Source organism: Bipolaris victoriae, assembly GCF_000527765.1.
Source record: "Bipolaris victoriae FI3 unplaced genomic scaffold scaffold_71, whole genome shotgun sequence".
Lineage (NCBI taxonomy): Eukaryota > Fungi > Ascomycota > Dothideomycetes > Pleosporales > Pleosporaceae > Bipolaris > Bipolaris victoriae.
Window position 1 is genome coordinate 90,758 of NW_014575321.1, and position 17,681 is coordinate 108,438.

A 17,681-nucleotide genomic window follows, 5' to 3' on the forward strand; every position below is an offset into this window, starting at 1 on the left:
AAACAATCAAAATCAAAACTATAGTCTCGCCGGCATCCTCATTGCGCCGTCCAACCGCAGCACCGTTCCATTCAACATGTCATTCCCAATGCATTCCACCACCAATCTGGCAAACTCGTCCGGTTGTCCTGGCCTCTTTGGGAACTCCATGCTGTTCTCCAGACTCTTCCTGACCTTGTCGCTCATCATGCGCGTCATGGCGCTGTCAAACATGCTGGGCGCTATCGTCACGGCTCGGATACCGTACCTTGAGAGATCGCGGGCGAGGGGGAGGGTCAGAGATGCGACTGCTCCCTTGGAGGCTGCGTATGCAACCTGGCCCATTTGGCCGTCGAAGGCAGCGGAGGAGGCAATCATGATGATGACACCGCGGGCGCCGTCGGGGCCTGAAGAAGGCGCAGTGGTCATGTGTGGTAGTGTCTGACGGATCAGATCCAGCGTTCCTCGCAGGTTGATGTTTAGTACGAAATCAATGCTCTCAAGGCTCAACGGCTCATTCTTCTTGTCGATGATTAATCCTGGCATTCCCACACCTGCGCCAGCGACTACGCCTCCAATGTGCTTTCCTGTTTCCTTGACCCAAGCCACTGTCCCTTGTACTGCTGCGGCAATGGCCTGGGTATCCGAGACGTCGGTTTCGAAGAACTTTGCGCGAGAGCCGAGTTCAGAGGCAACTTTTGCACCGTTGTCGGCATTGAGATCGAGTAGTGAGACGTATGCGCCTTGTTGATGGAGTGCGCGTGCTGTTGCCAGGCCGAGGCCAGACACGCCGCCGCTTATGACGAATGTTCGGTCTGCGATCTTCATCTTGTGTTGTTTGACTGTTTTGCGAATGTGTACAGTGTGTGACAGAGAATTGTAGTGAGGCAAGGTAATGACTGTCAAAGAGAATATGACATGCGTCGAACGTAGTGTTGCTTTGTGTATGTGGATGTACGTGAGAGGTCTCGTACCGCATGTGAACTGTTTCCCTAGCGGCACTACCGTGTGCCTCGGTTCATCAGTCTCCCCCATCGGCGCTAAACGTGCCCAAAATACCGACACCAGCATGCTCCACTCCGTATCCGCAATTGCAATGCCTGCTCCGAATCATATCAATCTCGACTTTGGCATCACGGTATTGCGGAGTGACCACCATTCAAGTCCTGCAACTCTCAGCGCCCAATTCCCCCCACGACGGCTGCTGCAGCACATACCATATTGACCACACACTCGAATACGATACACGCATATCCCCCCCACCACGCTCGCTTTCCATCCACCACCATCATCAAGGTGACACTGCAACCTAGAAATATATAGAGAGCGACAAGTCACTCCACCCAGCGCCCCCTCCGCGCACCCCTCCCCTCCCACCACCAGACGCAAAAATGACGGACCGCATGATAATCGGCAACAACCCGCTGCCCAGCAACCCGACGCCGCTGTCCGCCCCGCAAGAACAACAAGTGCGCGACCTGTACTACAAAAACGTGCGAGCCAAATGCGCCCCCGAAATCGAAACATTTGCCTCGTGCGCCCTCGGCCGCACTTTCACCATGATCTATGCGTGTCGCGATGCGCGCCTCGCTATGAATAGTTGTATGCTGCAGTATCAGAATCAGGATGAGCTGGATAAGGCGCGGCAGGAGTGGTTTGCGCTTGCTGGGGAAAGGAAAAAGGTAATTAATGTTTTCTTTCCTCATATTTACATATGAAGATTCTCCTCCACATTCTTTTCCATGCTCACGTGTGGAAACTTGGGGGAGAGAGAATTAGAGGGTTCGGGATATTTTGTGCTGACGATTACCAGGCGAGAGAAGAACATCAGAGGAAGCTTGAGGAGGCGCGGTCGAAGCATAAGGAGTGGTGGAATTTGGATGAGCAGGGGAGGACGGTAGGGAAGAGGGCGGAGCAGGTGAATGAGGCTGGCCTCGCGAGACGTGAGGAGAATCGTGTGGATGATCGGGGTGTTACGAGGGGTGGGATATATAGAGGGACGTGAAGGGGTTTTGGATATGGAGTGGAAGGGGAAAGAAGAAGAAAAACTTACATTACCCTTTTTTCTTGTACAGGAACAGGACGAAACCCACTTTGTATGATATTGTAACATCATCTTGGAAATTATCCATATATTTCTTCTTTTTTTTTTCTTGCAAAATAATGATCCCATGTAGAAACCATGCAGGACTGAGCCATTTCAAGCTCTGGTATATGTAATGTAGAAAGACCAGGTCCGTACCTCTCTCTCACACTCAACGCCATGAAATGCTAAAAGATCCACTGAACGCCTTCTTTTCACTCTTCCCACGATCAACCCCCACCACCAATCTTCCCACCTCGAACAACAATTAGCCCAGGAAAATTACCCGTTGTTCTCCTGGTTGATCCCCATGGCCTCCTCAAACTCATCATCATCCTGCTCCTCATCCTCCATACCACCCATAGTCGTATCTCCCGCTTCACCCCCAGCGTTTCCATTAACACCGCCCACAGGACCCCCGAAGCCTGCTCCACTAGCACCCACATCATCATCCATATCGACATCCTCGTTGGTCTCCTCAAGCTCCTCTTCCCACGCGCCCTTGACATCCCACCCCACGCCCGTAAAGCAGTACCGCTCGGGCGGCAGGCGAATCCCAAACTCGCGGTCTACACGGGGCAGCGCAATGCGATTCCGCTCGAGCGCCACCTCGCTCATGAATTCCTTGCCCAGCGTGCCTTGGAAGGTGCCTGCAGCCCGCGCTCCAACTGCCGTGCGCAGCGCATTCAGCGACACGCCGTCTTCGCCCGACTCGGCGTTGGGGCCGCTGCGTTTCTTCGACGCTGATGTCGTGGGTAGAGGTGGCTCGTATGATAACGCGTCGGAGAGGATGGATGAGGTGTATCGATAGGCAAAGTCGAGGAGCTGTAGCGGTACGCGCTCCGTGTAGGCATGTACGCCCATGTTGGCTAGAATCAGATGGATGAGGCGTGCGTCGCGGGGTCGCTTGCTGGTTCCATTATCCTGGAGCGAGCTGGATGGAAAGGCGGCGTTCATGCTGGCCGCTGGGTTTGCTGACGCGCCATTGGATGCTTGCGACGGTTGCGATGCAGGTGGTGGCTGTGTGGGTGGGCTGAGTGTGGGTGCGTTTGCGGTAGCTGGTGGGGTAGAAATGCCATTAGGCACATTTTCTGCGGCTGGCGAAGCCATGGTGCCCGTGATGTAAGGGGGAGACGGGGAGCTGGGTTGGGTTGTCGGTTGGTCGTCTGAGGTCAAGGTGAAGTTGCCCAAGTCGCGCCGTGCTTGGCATGCAGCATGCAGAATCCGGGGAAGAACGACACGCCAGTGAAACACACGAATGAACAAACGAATGAACAACGAAGTCATCTCATAGTCTTACAAAGCGATACGAATTTCATTTCTTTTTTCAAAACCATCAGCGTTTTGCTAAACTTATATATCAAGCAAGTAATACAAGCTATGCCTTGATATTCTCCTGAGCCATATCCTCCTCGTCACCAGTAGCCTCACTAGCAATGCTCTCATGCAAGCTTGGGGTCTTGTCCTTCTTGCCAATACGCTTAATAGAGCCCCACATACTCGCCTTGTCTTTTGAAGTACCAATGCTTGGGCTATTTCCTACGCTGTCTGCGCTTTTACCCAACCCAAAGAAGCCGCTAGAGCCTTCCTCTTCGACTTCATCTGGAGTTCCGGGAACATCACCAGCCTTGCTCTTAGAAAAGAGGCCGCTCTTCTTTCCAAAGGTAAGAAATTGGTTAGTGCTGCCTTTGCGCGTCAGTTTCTGCATAAACGACTCTTTGCCTATGGAGCCTGCAGCGTCCGATGCAGCGTAAGAAATGCTATGTTCCAGTGACTCGCGTGGAGACGACTCTGATGCATCGGCGGTGGAGATGGATGGTGTGTCTCGGGACATGCGAGAATCAAGGTAGGGTGAGGTTGCTTCTCGCGAGTCGCCAGCTTCGGACGGCGTATGTTTGTCTTTGCGTGATGCCTTTTCTGCCTTGTCCGCCTTGGCCTTCTTCTCCTTTTCTTCCTTCTTTTCTGCTTTTTCAGCCTTCTTAGCCTCCTTCTCAGCGGCCTTTTCTGCAGCACGCTTAGCTTTCTCGGCTCTATCTTCCTCCGTCTTCTTGCCCAACTGGAACATGGTGAAACTAGCAGCCGCTGGGTTCAGCTGTTTGGGTGGAGTTGGCGGAATAGGTGGCAGGGACGAGGCCGACATCTGACCGGGCATGTGCGACGCAGACGACTGCGGTCGGGTGCCAATTGGTGCTTGGGTAGGTGACCGGGTATTTGAAGGAAAGTCGAGGACATCGTCGTGCATGACGTCCTCATTGATCAAGCTGGCGTTGGCTGTGTGTTGGATTGATGGCCGCCTAGACCCCAATCGGGACCACGAAGCAGTATTGGTGTTGTTGACACTCCAGTCGACTCCGAGAGGGCTAGACCTGGCACCGAACGCGTCCACATTCCAACCAAAGCGCGTCTGACTCTCTGTCGAGGGCCGTGGCAGTGCCGTGCCTTCTCCAGAATTCGTGGACCCCTGGCGAGGTGATTCTGGCCGCTGTTGCATTCCCAGCATGGAGCGGAGCCATGGATCGTCTCCTTTGGCACTACCAAACATATTAAATGGGCGCTTGCGAGTAGCTACATGCTTGGGACTGCTCGAAGACTCTATGGGTTGCGTCTTGGTGCGTATGAATGCATCGTACCACGAACCTTCTGTGAGACTACCACGGCGGCGTGGAGCGCCGAGGCCATCCAGACCATGCTCCTGACGTGGCAGAGATTGACTCTGGGATGGTTTGAGGGATCCCAAAGCCGGGCCGTCGTCCGAGAATGTCTTGCCGCGTGCTCGATTGAGGCCAAAGAGTCCGCCGAATCGACTGGCCTGAGGGTTAGTTTGGAACGAGCTCGAGGTTGAGTGGATAGATCGTCTGTCGCTATCCATGTTGTTGTCGTTGCTCGACTGCATCTGCAGATCGCCGGCACTATCTCTGGGACTTGCAAATCCAGTGGGGGATTGAGTCCGTGGTGAGGCTGGCAAGCTCGAGTTTTGTGTGTGGTGCATTGTGCCAGGCGCGCCCAAGCCGGGTAGAACGTTTCTCATGTTTGGGGAAGGGTTGAGAGAAGGTGCTTGTGGTGGGCCCGGGTCATCGTCGTCTTCGTCTTCTGTCAAACCCAAGTCGTCTCCAAACAGACCAGCTGGAAGCAAAGAACCAGCCGTGGGACTCATTGGGGCTCCTCCAGTCAGGCTCTCCATATCGGTTTGCGAGAAGGATGTGCTATATGTACGCGGAGGCAGTGCCATGCCGTTTACTGGGTTGAAGTAGGGAGTTGGATTTGCGAATGACGGGGAGGCGGTGGTTGGGATGCTGTTGAAAGGGGCCGAAGAAGTGTGCACAAAGCCTCCGGTGGCAGCAGAAAGTAGGCCTTCGCGCATGCTAAGTGGTCGTGCTCGCTGGCTGTTCCTCCTCACTGGTACTGGTCCTGGTCCCATATCCGGAACAGGTGGTCCTGAGAAGAGCTGGGGTTGACTTAAACGACGTTGCTGCATGTACCCGAGTCTGTTGATCGCATCTTGGTGAGCTCTCTCTGCTTCTGCATATAGGGCCCAGGCCTGGGCATACTGCTGTTGCAGCAAGCCAAGAGTCATTTTCCATCGATTGTCCTCTTCCTTTTCTGCATGATCGGGCCCGTCTGTCGCTTCTGCACCCTCCTGACCAGCCTCGAGCTTCTTTCTCTCCTCCTCGAGCGCCTTGATGTGGATTCCTTTTTCGCGAATGGCGTCCTCCAAGACCTTGTTGGCTTGGGTCTCCTCAGCGTATTTGTCCTTGAGTTCCTGGATGCGCTTTTCTGACTCCGCTTCGTACTCGGCCTGCTCCTGTTTGATTTTCTCTGCAGTTTCACGAAACTCAACCGCTTCGCGAGTCCATTTGGCTACATCGTCCTTAAGCTTCTTCCTCTCTGCTTCTTTTTGGCGGAAAATCTTTTCTTGATGAGCGCGCTTGCCTTGGGCTGTCGCGTTCTGGCGCTCGAGATTGGCCACTTCCTTGCGCAAATCGCGACTGGCATCCTCTTTTTCCTTAAGCGCAGCCTTTTTCTCGTCGCGCTTGTCGGCGAGAATGGCTTTTTGAGTGACAAATTCCTGGTCCTCGTCCTGCATCTGACGCTCCACGTCATCGAGTTCGCGTCGGAGGGCGTCGAGCTTTTCGGTCAATTGGCGGATAGAATCCGAACCTTCTGATTCTTGGGCATTGCGAGGCTGATCTTGCGACGCAGGTGAGGCCCTCCTGCCGACATCTGGGCGGCGCAAGCGAGAGGTGCTGTTGCTGTGTTCGCGGGTCATGGGAGGGGCAGCGACGGCGGTGACGACGTCTGCGAGGGTCTTGTTGGGGCGGATAATCGGGGTCGGAGTGTAGTCATTGTCATCGGAAGGGGGTACGGCATCCTTGGGCGGGTGGGGCGCGTAGTAGTCGTCCGAGTCGGCGGGGAGGGTACGGAAGCGGATGGGGACACTGGGGGCCTGGAAGCTGGACGAGTTGAGGGTGACGATGCGGATGGTGTAGTGGCAATCGGGCAGGAGATTTTCGATAGTAATGGAGGATTCCTGGGGTGAGATATCGCCGACTGGGGAGGGCGTGGGTTAGAAGGGTGGGTTACGAGTGGGGCAAAGGGCAACGACGTACTGTCTATGCCGTTGATACGAATGACATATTTGAGGACCGAGGGCCGCTGGTCGGGGGGCTTCCAGTGCAGCAGGGCACCATCAGCCTTGATGCCAGCGAGGGAGACGATGGGGGCGACGGGGACTTCGAGTCCGAGGACGTGGATCAGCTTGTCGACGGGCTGGGTGAGGACTTGGTATGCGCGGAAGGCGACCCTGGGCGCGAGGTCAACACGAGCGCGTCGGAGAGGGAGTGGCCAAGTGGGTGACGAGGCACTTGTTTATTCAGTCATTGATTGATTGCATGCATACCAGAACAGGGCCAAGACGACGCAGGTGGTTCGGAGCCATCCAGACGACGAGAACAAGAGGGCTTCCATGTTGTAGTGGGCGACGTCAGGCGGCCAGTGCAGGGCGGCCGCAGGGTCGGAGAACATGATGGCGTGGGCGGGGACGGCGGCGGGGGGGATGTTGCTTGTCGGGGCCCAGAGTCGCCGCCTGGGGAAGAGAAAAACGAGCGATGATGGGGGTGGTTTGTCTGTCTGGAATGGGAGAGTGAACTGGCATAATAGTATGGAATATGGCCGAGTGCGGCCGGGGCGACAAGCATTTGGTGCTCGTCTTGGCGTGTCGACAAGCCGCCGCTGCCCTGCAGCCCGGTGGTGCGAGTGTTTGGCTGTGCACGTGAGTAGTGTACTATGCAGTACTACTACTACAAGACATTGACGTGCTAGGTATGTATATATCTACAGCACGTAGTAGTATATCACGGGACTTTTTTTTCTCATAGCACCCCCTAGAATACAAGATGCCAAGCCAGGGCTATTCGCTCTGATAGTGCACGTGGCCGCCCAGTGACGGCTCCCAGCACCCACGCACCCTAAGCTTCTCCATGCTCCAATCCCATCCCATCTCATCCCATCCAAGGCCCATGTCCTCGTGGGCGCATGTGCACCATGACAGCCATTACGACATCTGGCCATGCAAGATGCAACATGTCCATGGGCACGCCATGGCCTTTGCCATTGCCATTGCCCACCTGATGGCCGTGGGGCCGGTGCTGACGTCGCAAAGCCGCCGACTGCCCGTGACATGACGGTATACGGCCATATCGACTCGCACGAGCGCACTGTCTGCCCGCTCCCCAATCTATCGCTCCACGCTCGGTCGGCCTCCCTTCCAAGTCGCTGCTGTCTGCCTCTGCTGCGGCTCCATCGCCCTGCTCGTCCATGCGCCAGTCGTGTGGCATGTGAAAGCACGCGGCCTCGGGTCATTTGCATCATTCCACCTCCTCTGTAAAACCCATCTGACGTACATTCCCTGACACTTGCTGCCTCCCACGCCCACCACCACCCCCCCTCCCGGCGCAAACAGGGCCCTGCTGCACCCTCTCCCCCTCACACAACCCTCGCACCCCTACCCCCATCCACCATGAACTACGTCCGGTCCATCACCGGCAGCGTCTCAAAGGGCTGGAACTCGATCAATCCCGCTACCCTCAGCGGCGCCATCGACACCATCGTCGTCGAGCACGAAGATGGCACCCTCGCATGTTCGCCCTTCCACGTTCGCTTCGGCAAGTACCAGATCTTGCGCCCTTCAGACAAGAAGGTCGAGTTCCGCGTCAATGGCGAGCTGCAGGACTACTCGATGAAGCTCGGCGAGGGCGGCGAGGCCTTTTTTGTCTTTGAGACTTCGCGCAGTATCCCCGCAGAGATGCAGACGTCGCCCATTGCCTCGCCCGCCGCCAGCCCCGACCAGAAGCCCATCGAGCCGTCCTCGGACCGCCCCTTTGACGAGCCTGAACCCCTTGATCTCGACGAGACGGCCATCGCACGGAGAAGAGGGCGCATGTCCATGTCGGTGCCCCCTGCCGACTACCTGCACGCAGACACCGACTACGCTCGCCCAAAGTCGGGAGACTGGTCTGGCTTCCAGATGCACAGGGCTAGCACAGACGTGACGGTGCCTTCGGTCAAGGACAGTTTTAGCAAAGCCTTTGACGAATCCCAACCACACGAGAGGAGGCCGCTGCAGATTAGCAAGGAAGACGCGACTGCATGGAATAGATCTACGCGCTCAACAAGCCCCCCGCCAGTGTCGCCCAGCGAAGCCCTTGCCCGCGCCATCAAGCTGTCCAAGAAGCTCTTCACTTCAAACATTCCCAACAAGGTCACCGAGACTGGCGATTTGGAGCTTGACATGACGGGCTACAAGAGCAGCGAAGAGGACGCATTGCGTGCAGAGGTCATAGCCAGGCGCATCCTCTCCGACGAGCTTGCAGGCGACTATGACATTGGTGCCCTCATTGGCGCCGACGAAAACGGAAACCTGTGGATCTACAGCAGTGAGGAGGCTAAAGCCGCCGCCATGGCAAAGACATCCGTCAACGTCTTGAACGAGAGTGCCCTCCGCTCAAGTGATGCCCTGTCCGACCCTGGCTACCAGAGCGACAGCGGTCGCAGTGATGACACGGCCCAGTTTCCCCAGATTCGCAGGGATTCGGATAGCGCCCTCGGCATGTCTGCGCCACACTCGCCCGAGTCGCGCAAGAATGAGACCAAGACATATGCGAAGACGCTGCGCCTGACCAGTGACCAACTCAAAGCCCTCAATTTGAAGCCGGGTGCAAACACCATGAGCTTCACAGTGAATAGATCAAAGTGTGAGGCTTACATGTTTTACTGGAAGCACGATGTGCCCATCGTCATCTCCGACATTGACGGGACGATTACAAAGTCGGATGCTCTTGGCCATGTGCTCAACATGATTGGCCGTGACTGGACTCACCAGGGAGTTGCCAAACTCTACACAGACATTGTAAACAATGGCTACAACATCTTCTACCTGACGAGTCGCTCCGTCGGACAAGCCGATACAACAAGAGCCTACCTCAATGGCGTCGTGCAAGACAATTATCGTCTGCCAAAGGGCCCTGTCATCATGAGTCCAGATCGCACAATCGCTGCACTGCGCAGAGAAATCTATTTGCGAAAACCAGAAGTCTTCAAAATGGCCTGCCTCCGAGACATCATGCAATTGTTCAACAAACCCCCAGGCCAAACCCCCTTCTACGCGGGATTCGGCAACCGATTTACCGATGCTCTGTCCTATCGTTCCGTCAACATCCCATCCACACGCATCTTCACCATCAACTCCAATGCCGAAGTCAGTCTCGATGTCTTATCGCTAAATTCTTACAAGACTGGGTATGCCAGTATGCGAGAGATTGTCGATCACTTCTTTCCCCCAGTCGGACTGCTTGTTCCAGCGGGAGGCGAAGCCTACACCGACTTCAACTACTGGCGCGATCCACCTCTCGACATTGCCGATTTCACCGACAGCGAAGACGAAGACGACGATGTTGACACGGAAGCGGCTAGCATCCGCAGCGAAGATGAAAGGTCGGACATTGGCGAGGATCTCGAAGGGAGCTACATGTCACGGGACTCGCTCGACGAAACAGGCATGGGTGACTCAATCATGGAGAGCGTTGAAGGTGGAGACTATGCCGAAGGAGAGGAGTATCTGGAGGACGGCCATTACACCGACGATGACGAAGGTACCACTCTGACACACGGAGCGGGTGGTGATGAAGGAGATGTTGTAGACGAGGTGGCATCGTTGCATGTCAGGGACTCGACACCTACTCCACAAGCCTTTTCGTAAAGGCAAAGTTTGTTTTCTGTCTTGTTTGCATAGCATGGCATCGTTTTGGCGTTGGGAATGGAGACCACTATAACTCACCATCGAGTGATGAATGCCTCATAGCATGTTTGTTAGTTTCAACACTGTCTATAATTTTAATTCTGAGCATCATGATGACTGGCCCAACAACGCGTATGCTTACTTGTCTTTCAAAAAGAAAAACCATAACACTTAACTCAGCAGTACGTGAGTAAGAGGGTAGAAGATCAATTTTTTTTGGAAATGTTGAGATTCAGCTTCTAAAATGTGCGTTATATTCGACGCACCAAGATTCAACCGACTCTAGTGCCCTCTTCCTCTAGTTCAAACTCTTCTTCAATTGTGGGCAACACCTCATATCTACCCGTCTTGCCCATTCTCTTAAAGCACCTATCCGTATGCAGCAAATGGCCTCTCTTGCGCCGTACGAAACCCGCAAAACACGCCGCACTCGATACAATGGCGCCAGCGCTGATGAAGACGGGAATTTTGAATTGCTGCGGCCGGTAAAAAACCATTGTCGTGGCAAAGGAAACCAGCTCGAACAGATTTTGTAGCGACATTTCGACGGCGGAGAAGGACCCCCGTGTGGCTTCTGGCGCATCTTCTTGCACCAGATACTGCACACTGAGATCGAATCCCCACAGCCCCAGGCGGGAGAATGCCACGCCGAGGACCAGGACTCCACCAGCGAGCATGGGCTTGTTGTCTAACCAGAGAAACAGGCCAACGGCCAGCGCGATCGAAATCAGTTGCTCGTTGATGAACCACAGGCCGGCGCGCACAGCGCTGATGCGGCGCATCAGCCAGGGGGCGACGACCGTGGCGCACAGCTCCAACATGACGGAGCCAAGGCGCATGAGCGAAACGTGGGTACTGGTAAATCCGAGTGATAGTAGGTATGTGGTCATCTGCGACGCGAAGCTCAAGACGGTCAGGTAGAGGAGGGAGAGCGAAAAGGACGCCAAAAAGGCCGGGTTTTGGATATAATTCTTCCACGGCCGCAGGTGGGATGCCACCATGGTTTTAATAACAGGCTGCGTCTGAAGATGCGGGGCTGACCCGGAAGTATTATTGCCATGCTGATGGGACGACTGTCGCATTGGCGTGTCTGCTGTTTCAGAATCACCCTCATGGTTCGGCGGCGGCGGCGACGGCGCTTTTCCGAGCGCGAGGCCTGGCACCGCTGCGTAGACGGAGGCAATGGCAAAATACTCCACCACGACACTGATGGCGTTTTGCAAAAATACAATCCAAATGGCCAGTCTGGTCGAGAAGTAGCCTTCAACAAGTCCAATGCCGACAGGCGCAATGAGCTTGCACACGAGATCAATCCGTCGCATCGTGCTGTTCAGGTCCTGCCGGTCGATGCTCAGGCTCTCAGACACCACAATGATCCAGTCCCGCTCCACGGAAATGGTGTTTGCAATGAAAGCCAGCTTCTCGACACACGCTAGCATGACACTCCCGACAAACAAGGCATATGTCATAAATCCCTTCTCTTTCCCATGGCCGCCGGCGACCATCAAGACCAGGATGAGGCATGACGCGGCGACTGACAGTCTCTGCCAGACGATGCTGTGTCTTACGACATCGAGTCGATTTCTGCAGTCGACCTGATGTCCTATCCAGGACCCGAGGACCGCGGCAGCTCCAGCCCGGAAAAGCGCATAGCAGGACGCGAAGAAGAGGGTTCCGGGGAAAATGGCGGCGAGGAAAATCACCGCGCCAAACTCAAACGTGCGTGCGTTCCATGTCGAGAGTGTATGTGAGACGTAGAGGCGCCACAGCAGCCGTTGCGCATTACCATCTTGACATCCTGTGTCGCTGGGGGCGGCTTCTGGCGCGGGGTAGGCTCTGTGTGGCGAAGACGATGGCGATGGCGACGGGCTCTTCATCATGTTAGATGTGCAGTTGCCGTTACACGAACGACCCGGTGATTGTGTATCACGGTAGGACAAGGACCGATGACATTCTTTCCCTTTAGTCTACGGCCAGCAAAGAAGAAAGATACGCGAGGGAGAAGGAAAGAAAAAAGACCACGCGTGATGGTCATGAGACGGGGGTGTGGGTGGCTGGCTGGAAATACGGACGCCTGGGCTTTCCGAAGTCGCCCCCTCTCTCTCTCCCGTCTCTCCGTCTCTCTTTCTCTTCGCGGATTAATTAATTCAGCCAGGCGAAATTTTTCCCCACGTTGAATCCACTTGGACCCTTGCAATACTTTGGGGATCTACTTGTGGCTACCGCTCCCGTTTCACATGATCAAAAAGGGTCCATTTTACTATTCCTTTTTCGGCAATTCCCAGTACCACCACGTGCGGCACGCGCAGGTACCCAGTCCCGTTTTTTTCCCTCTCTCTCCCCCTTGTCGAATCCTCCGATAACGCAAGTCGATTCATGAAATCTCTCCGCACAAAGATCTACCCGTAGCGGACGCTTATCTTGACGTGGGTAACGGTTTTTGAAACGGCCGGTAAACTAGTTGCTCGCTATCGAAGTAAATTGATTTGCTCCCCCCCTTTAGCGACAATGATTTTATACTCTCCACCCGTCAAGCCCCCAATGTCTGTGCGTTTTTGTGCAATATACTTAAAGTGCGTTTGGAACAGAATTCAAAAGGCTTTATTTCCCCGGACCGTGGGACTGTGAAATTTATTAGAATTCTCCAGTGTACCTGTTGACTTTGATTAATCTTCGGATCGCCTAACCACGAAAGCGCTCGCACACCCATACGACCACGCACCGATTTCATGAATTTGACCAAACCAATCGTATTACTCCAACGACATTCGAGATTCAATTGAGAACTGGCTATGGATTTGGATAATCTAAATCAAAGCCGCTCGTTCTGCTGGCCTTGTCTAGAAAAAAAGGTACCGTATACTTCCCAGAAGCAGATTATCAGGTCACGTGATCAAACATGGTTTCGCTCGTTCCTGTCACACATGTCGTGTAGTATACTCGAATAATCAACGTCAAAATTACTAAAGAATCCATAGTTTAATGCGCAAATCATATAACATGAGTCTTACACGGGCGCTCTGGTTAGACCCTATTTATCTCACTGAGCACCGAAAACATCATTTCCCCTGGGGAAGACCATACTACAAGCCCTACCCATATACCTCTGCATGTGTGCAGCCTCAAGTATCCTCTTGTATGCCTGGCCCGAATTTCGTAAAAACACATCTCTTCCGTCCGTCACCTTCTGCACTCAACACTGCATTGTGTAGTCCATGTAGACAGTGGATCAGCGTTATGCGCCCCAAGCCGCGCATGGCATACTGCAAAAACATAGCGGAGATGGGCTCGCAAGCTACATTCAAGCTGTTGAAGCATCGAGCGAGGAAATGGATTCCGCAGCTCATTTCCTGTCAGCCCTCCTGGCCCAGCGTAGTCGTTGGCAAGCTCCCCTTCGGGCTCTGTCTGTTTGAGACGATCAGATAGACGAGCCAAAAGGTGCTGGATGCGATGGAGCCCACTGAGGACCATGCGAGCTGCCATCATCTCGGCTTTGGTATCTTCATCTTCTACATCTAGTGCGCTTCGCTGATAGTCGTTCGTGGTGTATAGGTCGCCGGCTCGCTGTGTATTCTTGAGACACTCACGGCGCATTGCCTCGAGATAGGAAGACATGACTTTCGAGGTGCACAGTCCGACAACGAATAGCACATAGATATCTTGGCTACACTCGCACTCGAGAATGCTATTCATCGCTTCCGACATACTCTCATTGCATGCCATGATATTGCCCAATGATTCGCCTTGCAGCTGGTTGCGTTCGTATCTGCTGCCAAAAGAAAAGAATAATTCTGGAAGTAGTCGAGAGATGACGGCAGTACAGTTTTTCTTGCATATCGGCTTGGCTGGGGATATATCGTCAGGCTCGTAGCCAGTCGCGTGGGCGTCTCCTGCAGTGCTTGGCCATGCCAACGGCAATGCAAGAAACTCAGGGGCTAGGTCGACAGGGATTGAACTTCTACCTGAACTGTCCAAATGAAGAAATTCATCGTTCAAGGTTGTCAAGTCCTGCGACATGCGTAGGGCAAAGTCGGCGTCATCTCCGCACATGAGCGGAACCGGTTGCATGCAGAGTGCTTCGAACATCTTGTTGGAACACCACTCTGTCGACCCGGAACTATCGGGAAAAGAATCCACGGGCGAAAAGTTTTCCGAAGTTGCTTGGCTATCGTTGGGGCCCATTTGACTAAAGGTGGTGTTTGGTGTGGCGTCGGATCTGGGAGGAGATAGCTGCAAGTCATTATTTTCGATGTCGATTTCCCAAGTGTATGAGCTTGATAAGTCGCTTAGGGCATTCGTGGCAGCTCGGCGCGCTTGTTTGGCCTGCCCGACCGATGTGAGCTTTCTTCCAGCACGTCTGGATTGTTGGTAGACACAAGGCGTGCCTCGGCGAGCACAACGCGCGCACGTCGGCTTGTTTTTACTGCATCGGACCTTTGAGTCTGCGCAATTTTGACAAGACTCTCTGAATGCTCGTTGTTGCTGTTGTGGTTGCGAAATGGGCGAACGCTGAGAGTCAACAATGTCTCCAATCATGGTTAATAAAGCTGGAAGAAGTGTCAATGATCAATGCTAGGTCATACATCTCGTGGTAATCATCATTGTTTCAAAGCATACCTGCCATCGAACAGTGCCATTGTTACAGGTTGCAGATAGAACGCAAAATCAGTACGTACATGAACTCGGCCCCTCTAAAGAAACTCGAGGGGTGCATGTGACTTTCAATTCTCTATGTAGAGTCTACGCAAACAGGTATATATCCATGTGGTAAATGTCCCTGACTAGTTTGATCCCAACAATTTAGAGTCCAGCTCTACCTTGCGTGCACATGACCCTGCAGGTAAGACGGTGGTTGTGCCGGAGCGCGCCTTGAACACCGATACGTACGCCCCCTTTGCCCCACCAGAACCACTCCAAAGTGAGGTCGCATTGCTGCATCAAATAGGTGTAGTCGTGAGAGTTCTTGGTAGAGTGAACAAGATACCGTATAAAAAATCGGTTTCCACCTTGTATCGCACTGTTACTGGGAAAGTGCGACCACGCGAGGTCACCTGCCATGCAGATATTCGTTTCTTCTTCAAGCAAGATGTCTGATCGACAATTACTACATGGCTGTGCCTTGTATGAAAACTTAATATTGTACTGAAAAGTAAATTGATGGCCTGCAGTAAATGCGAACAGCTCGCCCTAATTAACACCTTACAGCACTCGACATGAAAGAACCTATGTCAAGGAGCGTTATGCCAGAAATCCACAACAATATCCATTCGCTACACATATATCGACTACAATTCTGAAGATATATTTCCCGTGGCTGACATGCCAACTCTGCTTACTAGACTCAGATAAGAGCATATTTCCCTTGATTAAGCGAGTCCTTGGGCAACGTTACATCAGCAGACGTTGGTGTACAAGGATCTTGCGAAGCGCATTGGTAGACGGTTTGGCATTCCTTGGGTGGTCTCGCATTCTTGACTGAAATCATTATCCCCGCATCGCTCAAAAATTGAAACCAGCAAATTACTCGATGAGGTTCACTAGTCTTCATATGAAGGTGCATTCAGCATGTCAGCATCATTCAAGGATCAGGCTTCACGGACGGCTATCGCGCTAAATGGACCACTTCACGGAATGCATTGCAAAAAGATAAAATTTGTCCGTTTCTCAGTGTTATCGGTCAACTGGATATAGCTGAGGTCATGCAATATCTGGCGGTGGACGTGAGCGAAGTTGTGGCCACGTTGTTGGCATTGTGTCCATATTGATGACTCGCGCACGTCAAGTACGTATACCGCCCTTGCTATCTGAACTTCAACATGTTCTGTATCCACGGCTGTCCTTCGGACAATTTCTATCGGCAGTTAGTAAGATGTTACTTCGATCGATCATCCGGCGCGTCCCATTGCTGCCGTCGACCCAATGAAGAAAGATAGCCGATGTGTTATGCAGTCATTCCCTTTCTCTTTCTGTAATTCACTGATCCAACGATGCTACCATTTCGCGTCAATTAACTGATTGCTTTCATGCGCATGCTGGAATTCTATGGTGCAACAGCGATGCAAACTTAGTAGCTCCAGCAGCACCAAGTTCTGCAGCTGAAGTGAACTGGCACAAGCACGTGGCTCACGTGTCTCGCTCCAAACTGTCGCATAGTGTATGTATCGCTTGACATCCTTGAGCTGCACTGCATCATCGACAAAGCAATAAGAATCGTTCCAGCGAGTTCTCTCTTTGCGAATCGCGATCTCGTACATAACCGATGTTTCCTCGAGGTCTTGCACGTTCGAAGGCAAGAAGGGCCGTTTTCAACAAGATTCAGGGCAAAGTTCGGCGGTACCGCAAACTTAGTGCATGGCGGCCCTGACAAGAGTACGGATATTCATTCGAGACAACCGAATTCGAGTAGAATATACAAAGCGCATATGTGTACTCCGCGAGGCATCCGAGCTGGGAGTAGATTTGATGCGATATGGTTCAACTTTTCGATTTCGAAACCACATTTCTGGAAATTGCGCCAAAGCCATCTCATTTATTCCTACGTCCGTTCCGGACGCGAAAACCAATATTTTGTTGGTGGAAATGTTCTTGGTGGGGATACTTTCGAGCATATTTTACGAGAACTAAGCATCCTGTCTCGTGATTTGCGACACGGAATGCGAGTATTGTGCTAAATCCGTGCCAGGTACTACAATCTAAATATTTAAATATGCCCAGAATCATTCTTTTTTGGCCATGGAGTGCTTTATATACAACACTAAATTTTGTGCAGATATAGATTAGTGTGAAACGGTAGCTATCACCACAGCTGTATCTGGAAGCGACAGATACTCGTCTAGGCTTCTCAGCGTGATGGGACACAATCTGGAAGGTTTTACGAACCTTGAATACCTATAAACCATACGCAAGATATAAAGGATCTTCGTCTTTTGCTAGGGTTACATTACGCATGCAACGATTTCGAAAGCATTCCTGATTACAGCCGGCAGCAGATCGCTAGGAATAGTTGGCAATAGACCGGTCCGCGATGTGTTTCTATGCGGTTCAGGGACCGCCCAAGATAGATCCAAAGTAGCGCAAAGCAGCTTCATTTATATTCATCGGTTGGTGAAAAAATTCACCTATTTTCTTTTACAGTCATCGATAAAATCTTCACTATCGAATGTCGAAAGCTATACGTTACTACGGTAATCACGAAGACTTACCACTTGTATGACTACGACTTGTTTAATCTTTCTGCCATGCGCAGAGTCTCTTAAGCATCTAGATATAAACTCGCTAACGAGGCCTAATAATTCGTAAGACCTTGCGAATCATCGCATTAAGTGG

At 52.8% G+C, this 17,681-nt stretch overlaps 7 protein-coding genes across 7 annotated transcripts; 2 read left to right on the plus strand and 5 right to left on the minus strand.

The window, feature by feature from the left end:
- Window positions 1-18: 18 nt before the first annotated feature.
- COCVIDRAFT_105282 (hypothetical protein) lies at window positions 19-807 on the minus strand (the record flags this gene model as incomplete). The annotated part of the gene is made up of 1 exon (XM_014698844.1): window positions 19-807. The coding sequence occupies one exon, from the start codon at window positions 805-807 to the stop codon at window positions 19-21; it is 789 nt and encodes a 262-aa protein (XP_014554330.1).
- A 563-nt stretch (window positions 808-1,370) lies between these two features.
- Window positions 1,371-1,984, plus strand: COCVIDRAFT_105273 (hypothetical protein; the record flags this gene model as incomplete). Its single annotated transcript, XM_014698845.1, has 2 exons — window positions 1,371-1,661; window positions 1,793-1,984. 2 exons carry the CDS (start codon window positions 1,371-1,373, stop codon window positions 1,982-1,984), a joined length of 483 nt encoding a protein of 160 aa, XP_014554331.1.
- Window positions 1,985-2,344: 360 nt separating this feature from the next.
- Window positions 2,345-3,172, minus strand: COCVIDRAFT_39766 (hypothetical protein; the record flags this gene model as incomplete). Its single annotated transcript, XM_014698846.1, has 1 exon — window positions 2,345-3,172. One exon carries the CDS (start codon window positions 3,170-3,172, stop codon window positions 2,345-2,347), a length of 828 nt encoding a protein of 275 aa, XP_014554332.1.
- Window positions 3,173-3,440: 268 nt separating this feature from the next.
- On the minus strand, window positions 3,441-7,084 carry COCVIDRAFT_105211 (hypothetical protein; the record flags this gene model as incomplete). Its single annotated transcript, XM_014698847.1, has 3 exons — window positions 3,441-6,610; window positions 6,670-6,863; window positions 6,960-7,084. 3 exons carry the CDS (start codon window positions 7,082-7,084, stop codon window positions 3,441-3,443), a joined length of 3,489 nt encoding a protein of 1,162 aa, XP_014554333.1.
- A 994-nt stretch (window positions 7,085-8,078) lies between these two features.
- COCVIDRAFT_105265 (hypothetical protein) lies at window positions 8,079-10,316 on the plus strand (the record flags this gene model as incomplete). Its single annotated transcript, XM_014698848.1, has 1 exon — window positions 8,079-10,316. The coding sequence occupies one exon, from the start codon at window positions 8,079-8,081 to the stop codon at window positions 10,314-10,316; it is 2,238 nt and encodes a 745-aa protein (XP_014554334.1).
- A 311-nt stretch (window positions 10,317-10,627) lies between these two features.
- Window positions 10,628-12,235, minus strand: COCVIDRAFT_17940 (hypothetical protein; the record flags this gene model as incomplete). The annotated part of the gene is made up of 1 exon (XM_014698806.1): window positions 10,628-12,235. One exon carries the CDS (start codon window positions 12,233-12,235, stop codon window positions 10,628-10,630), a length of 1,608 nt encoding a protein of 535 aa, XP_014554292.1.
- A 1,300-nt stretch (window positions 12,236-13,535) lies between these two features.
- COCVIDRAFT_105215 (hypothetical protein) lies at window positions 13,536-14,891 on the minus strand (the record flags this gene model as incomplete). The annotated part of the gene is made up of 1 exon (XM_014698849.1): window positions 13,536-14,891. One exon carries the CDS (start codon window positions 14,889-14,891, stop codon window positions 13,536-13,538), a length of 1,356 nt encoding a protein of 451 aa, XP_014554335.1.
- Between the last annotated feature and the right edge of the window lie 2,790 nt (window positions 14,892-17,681).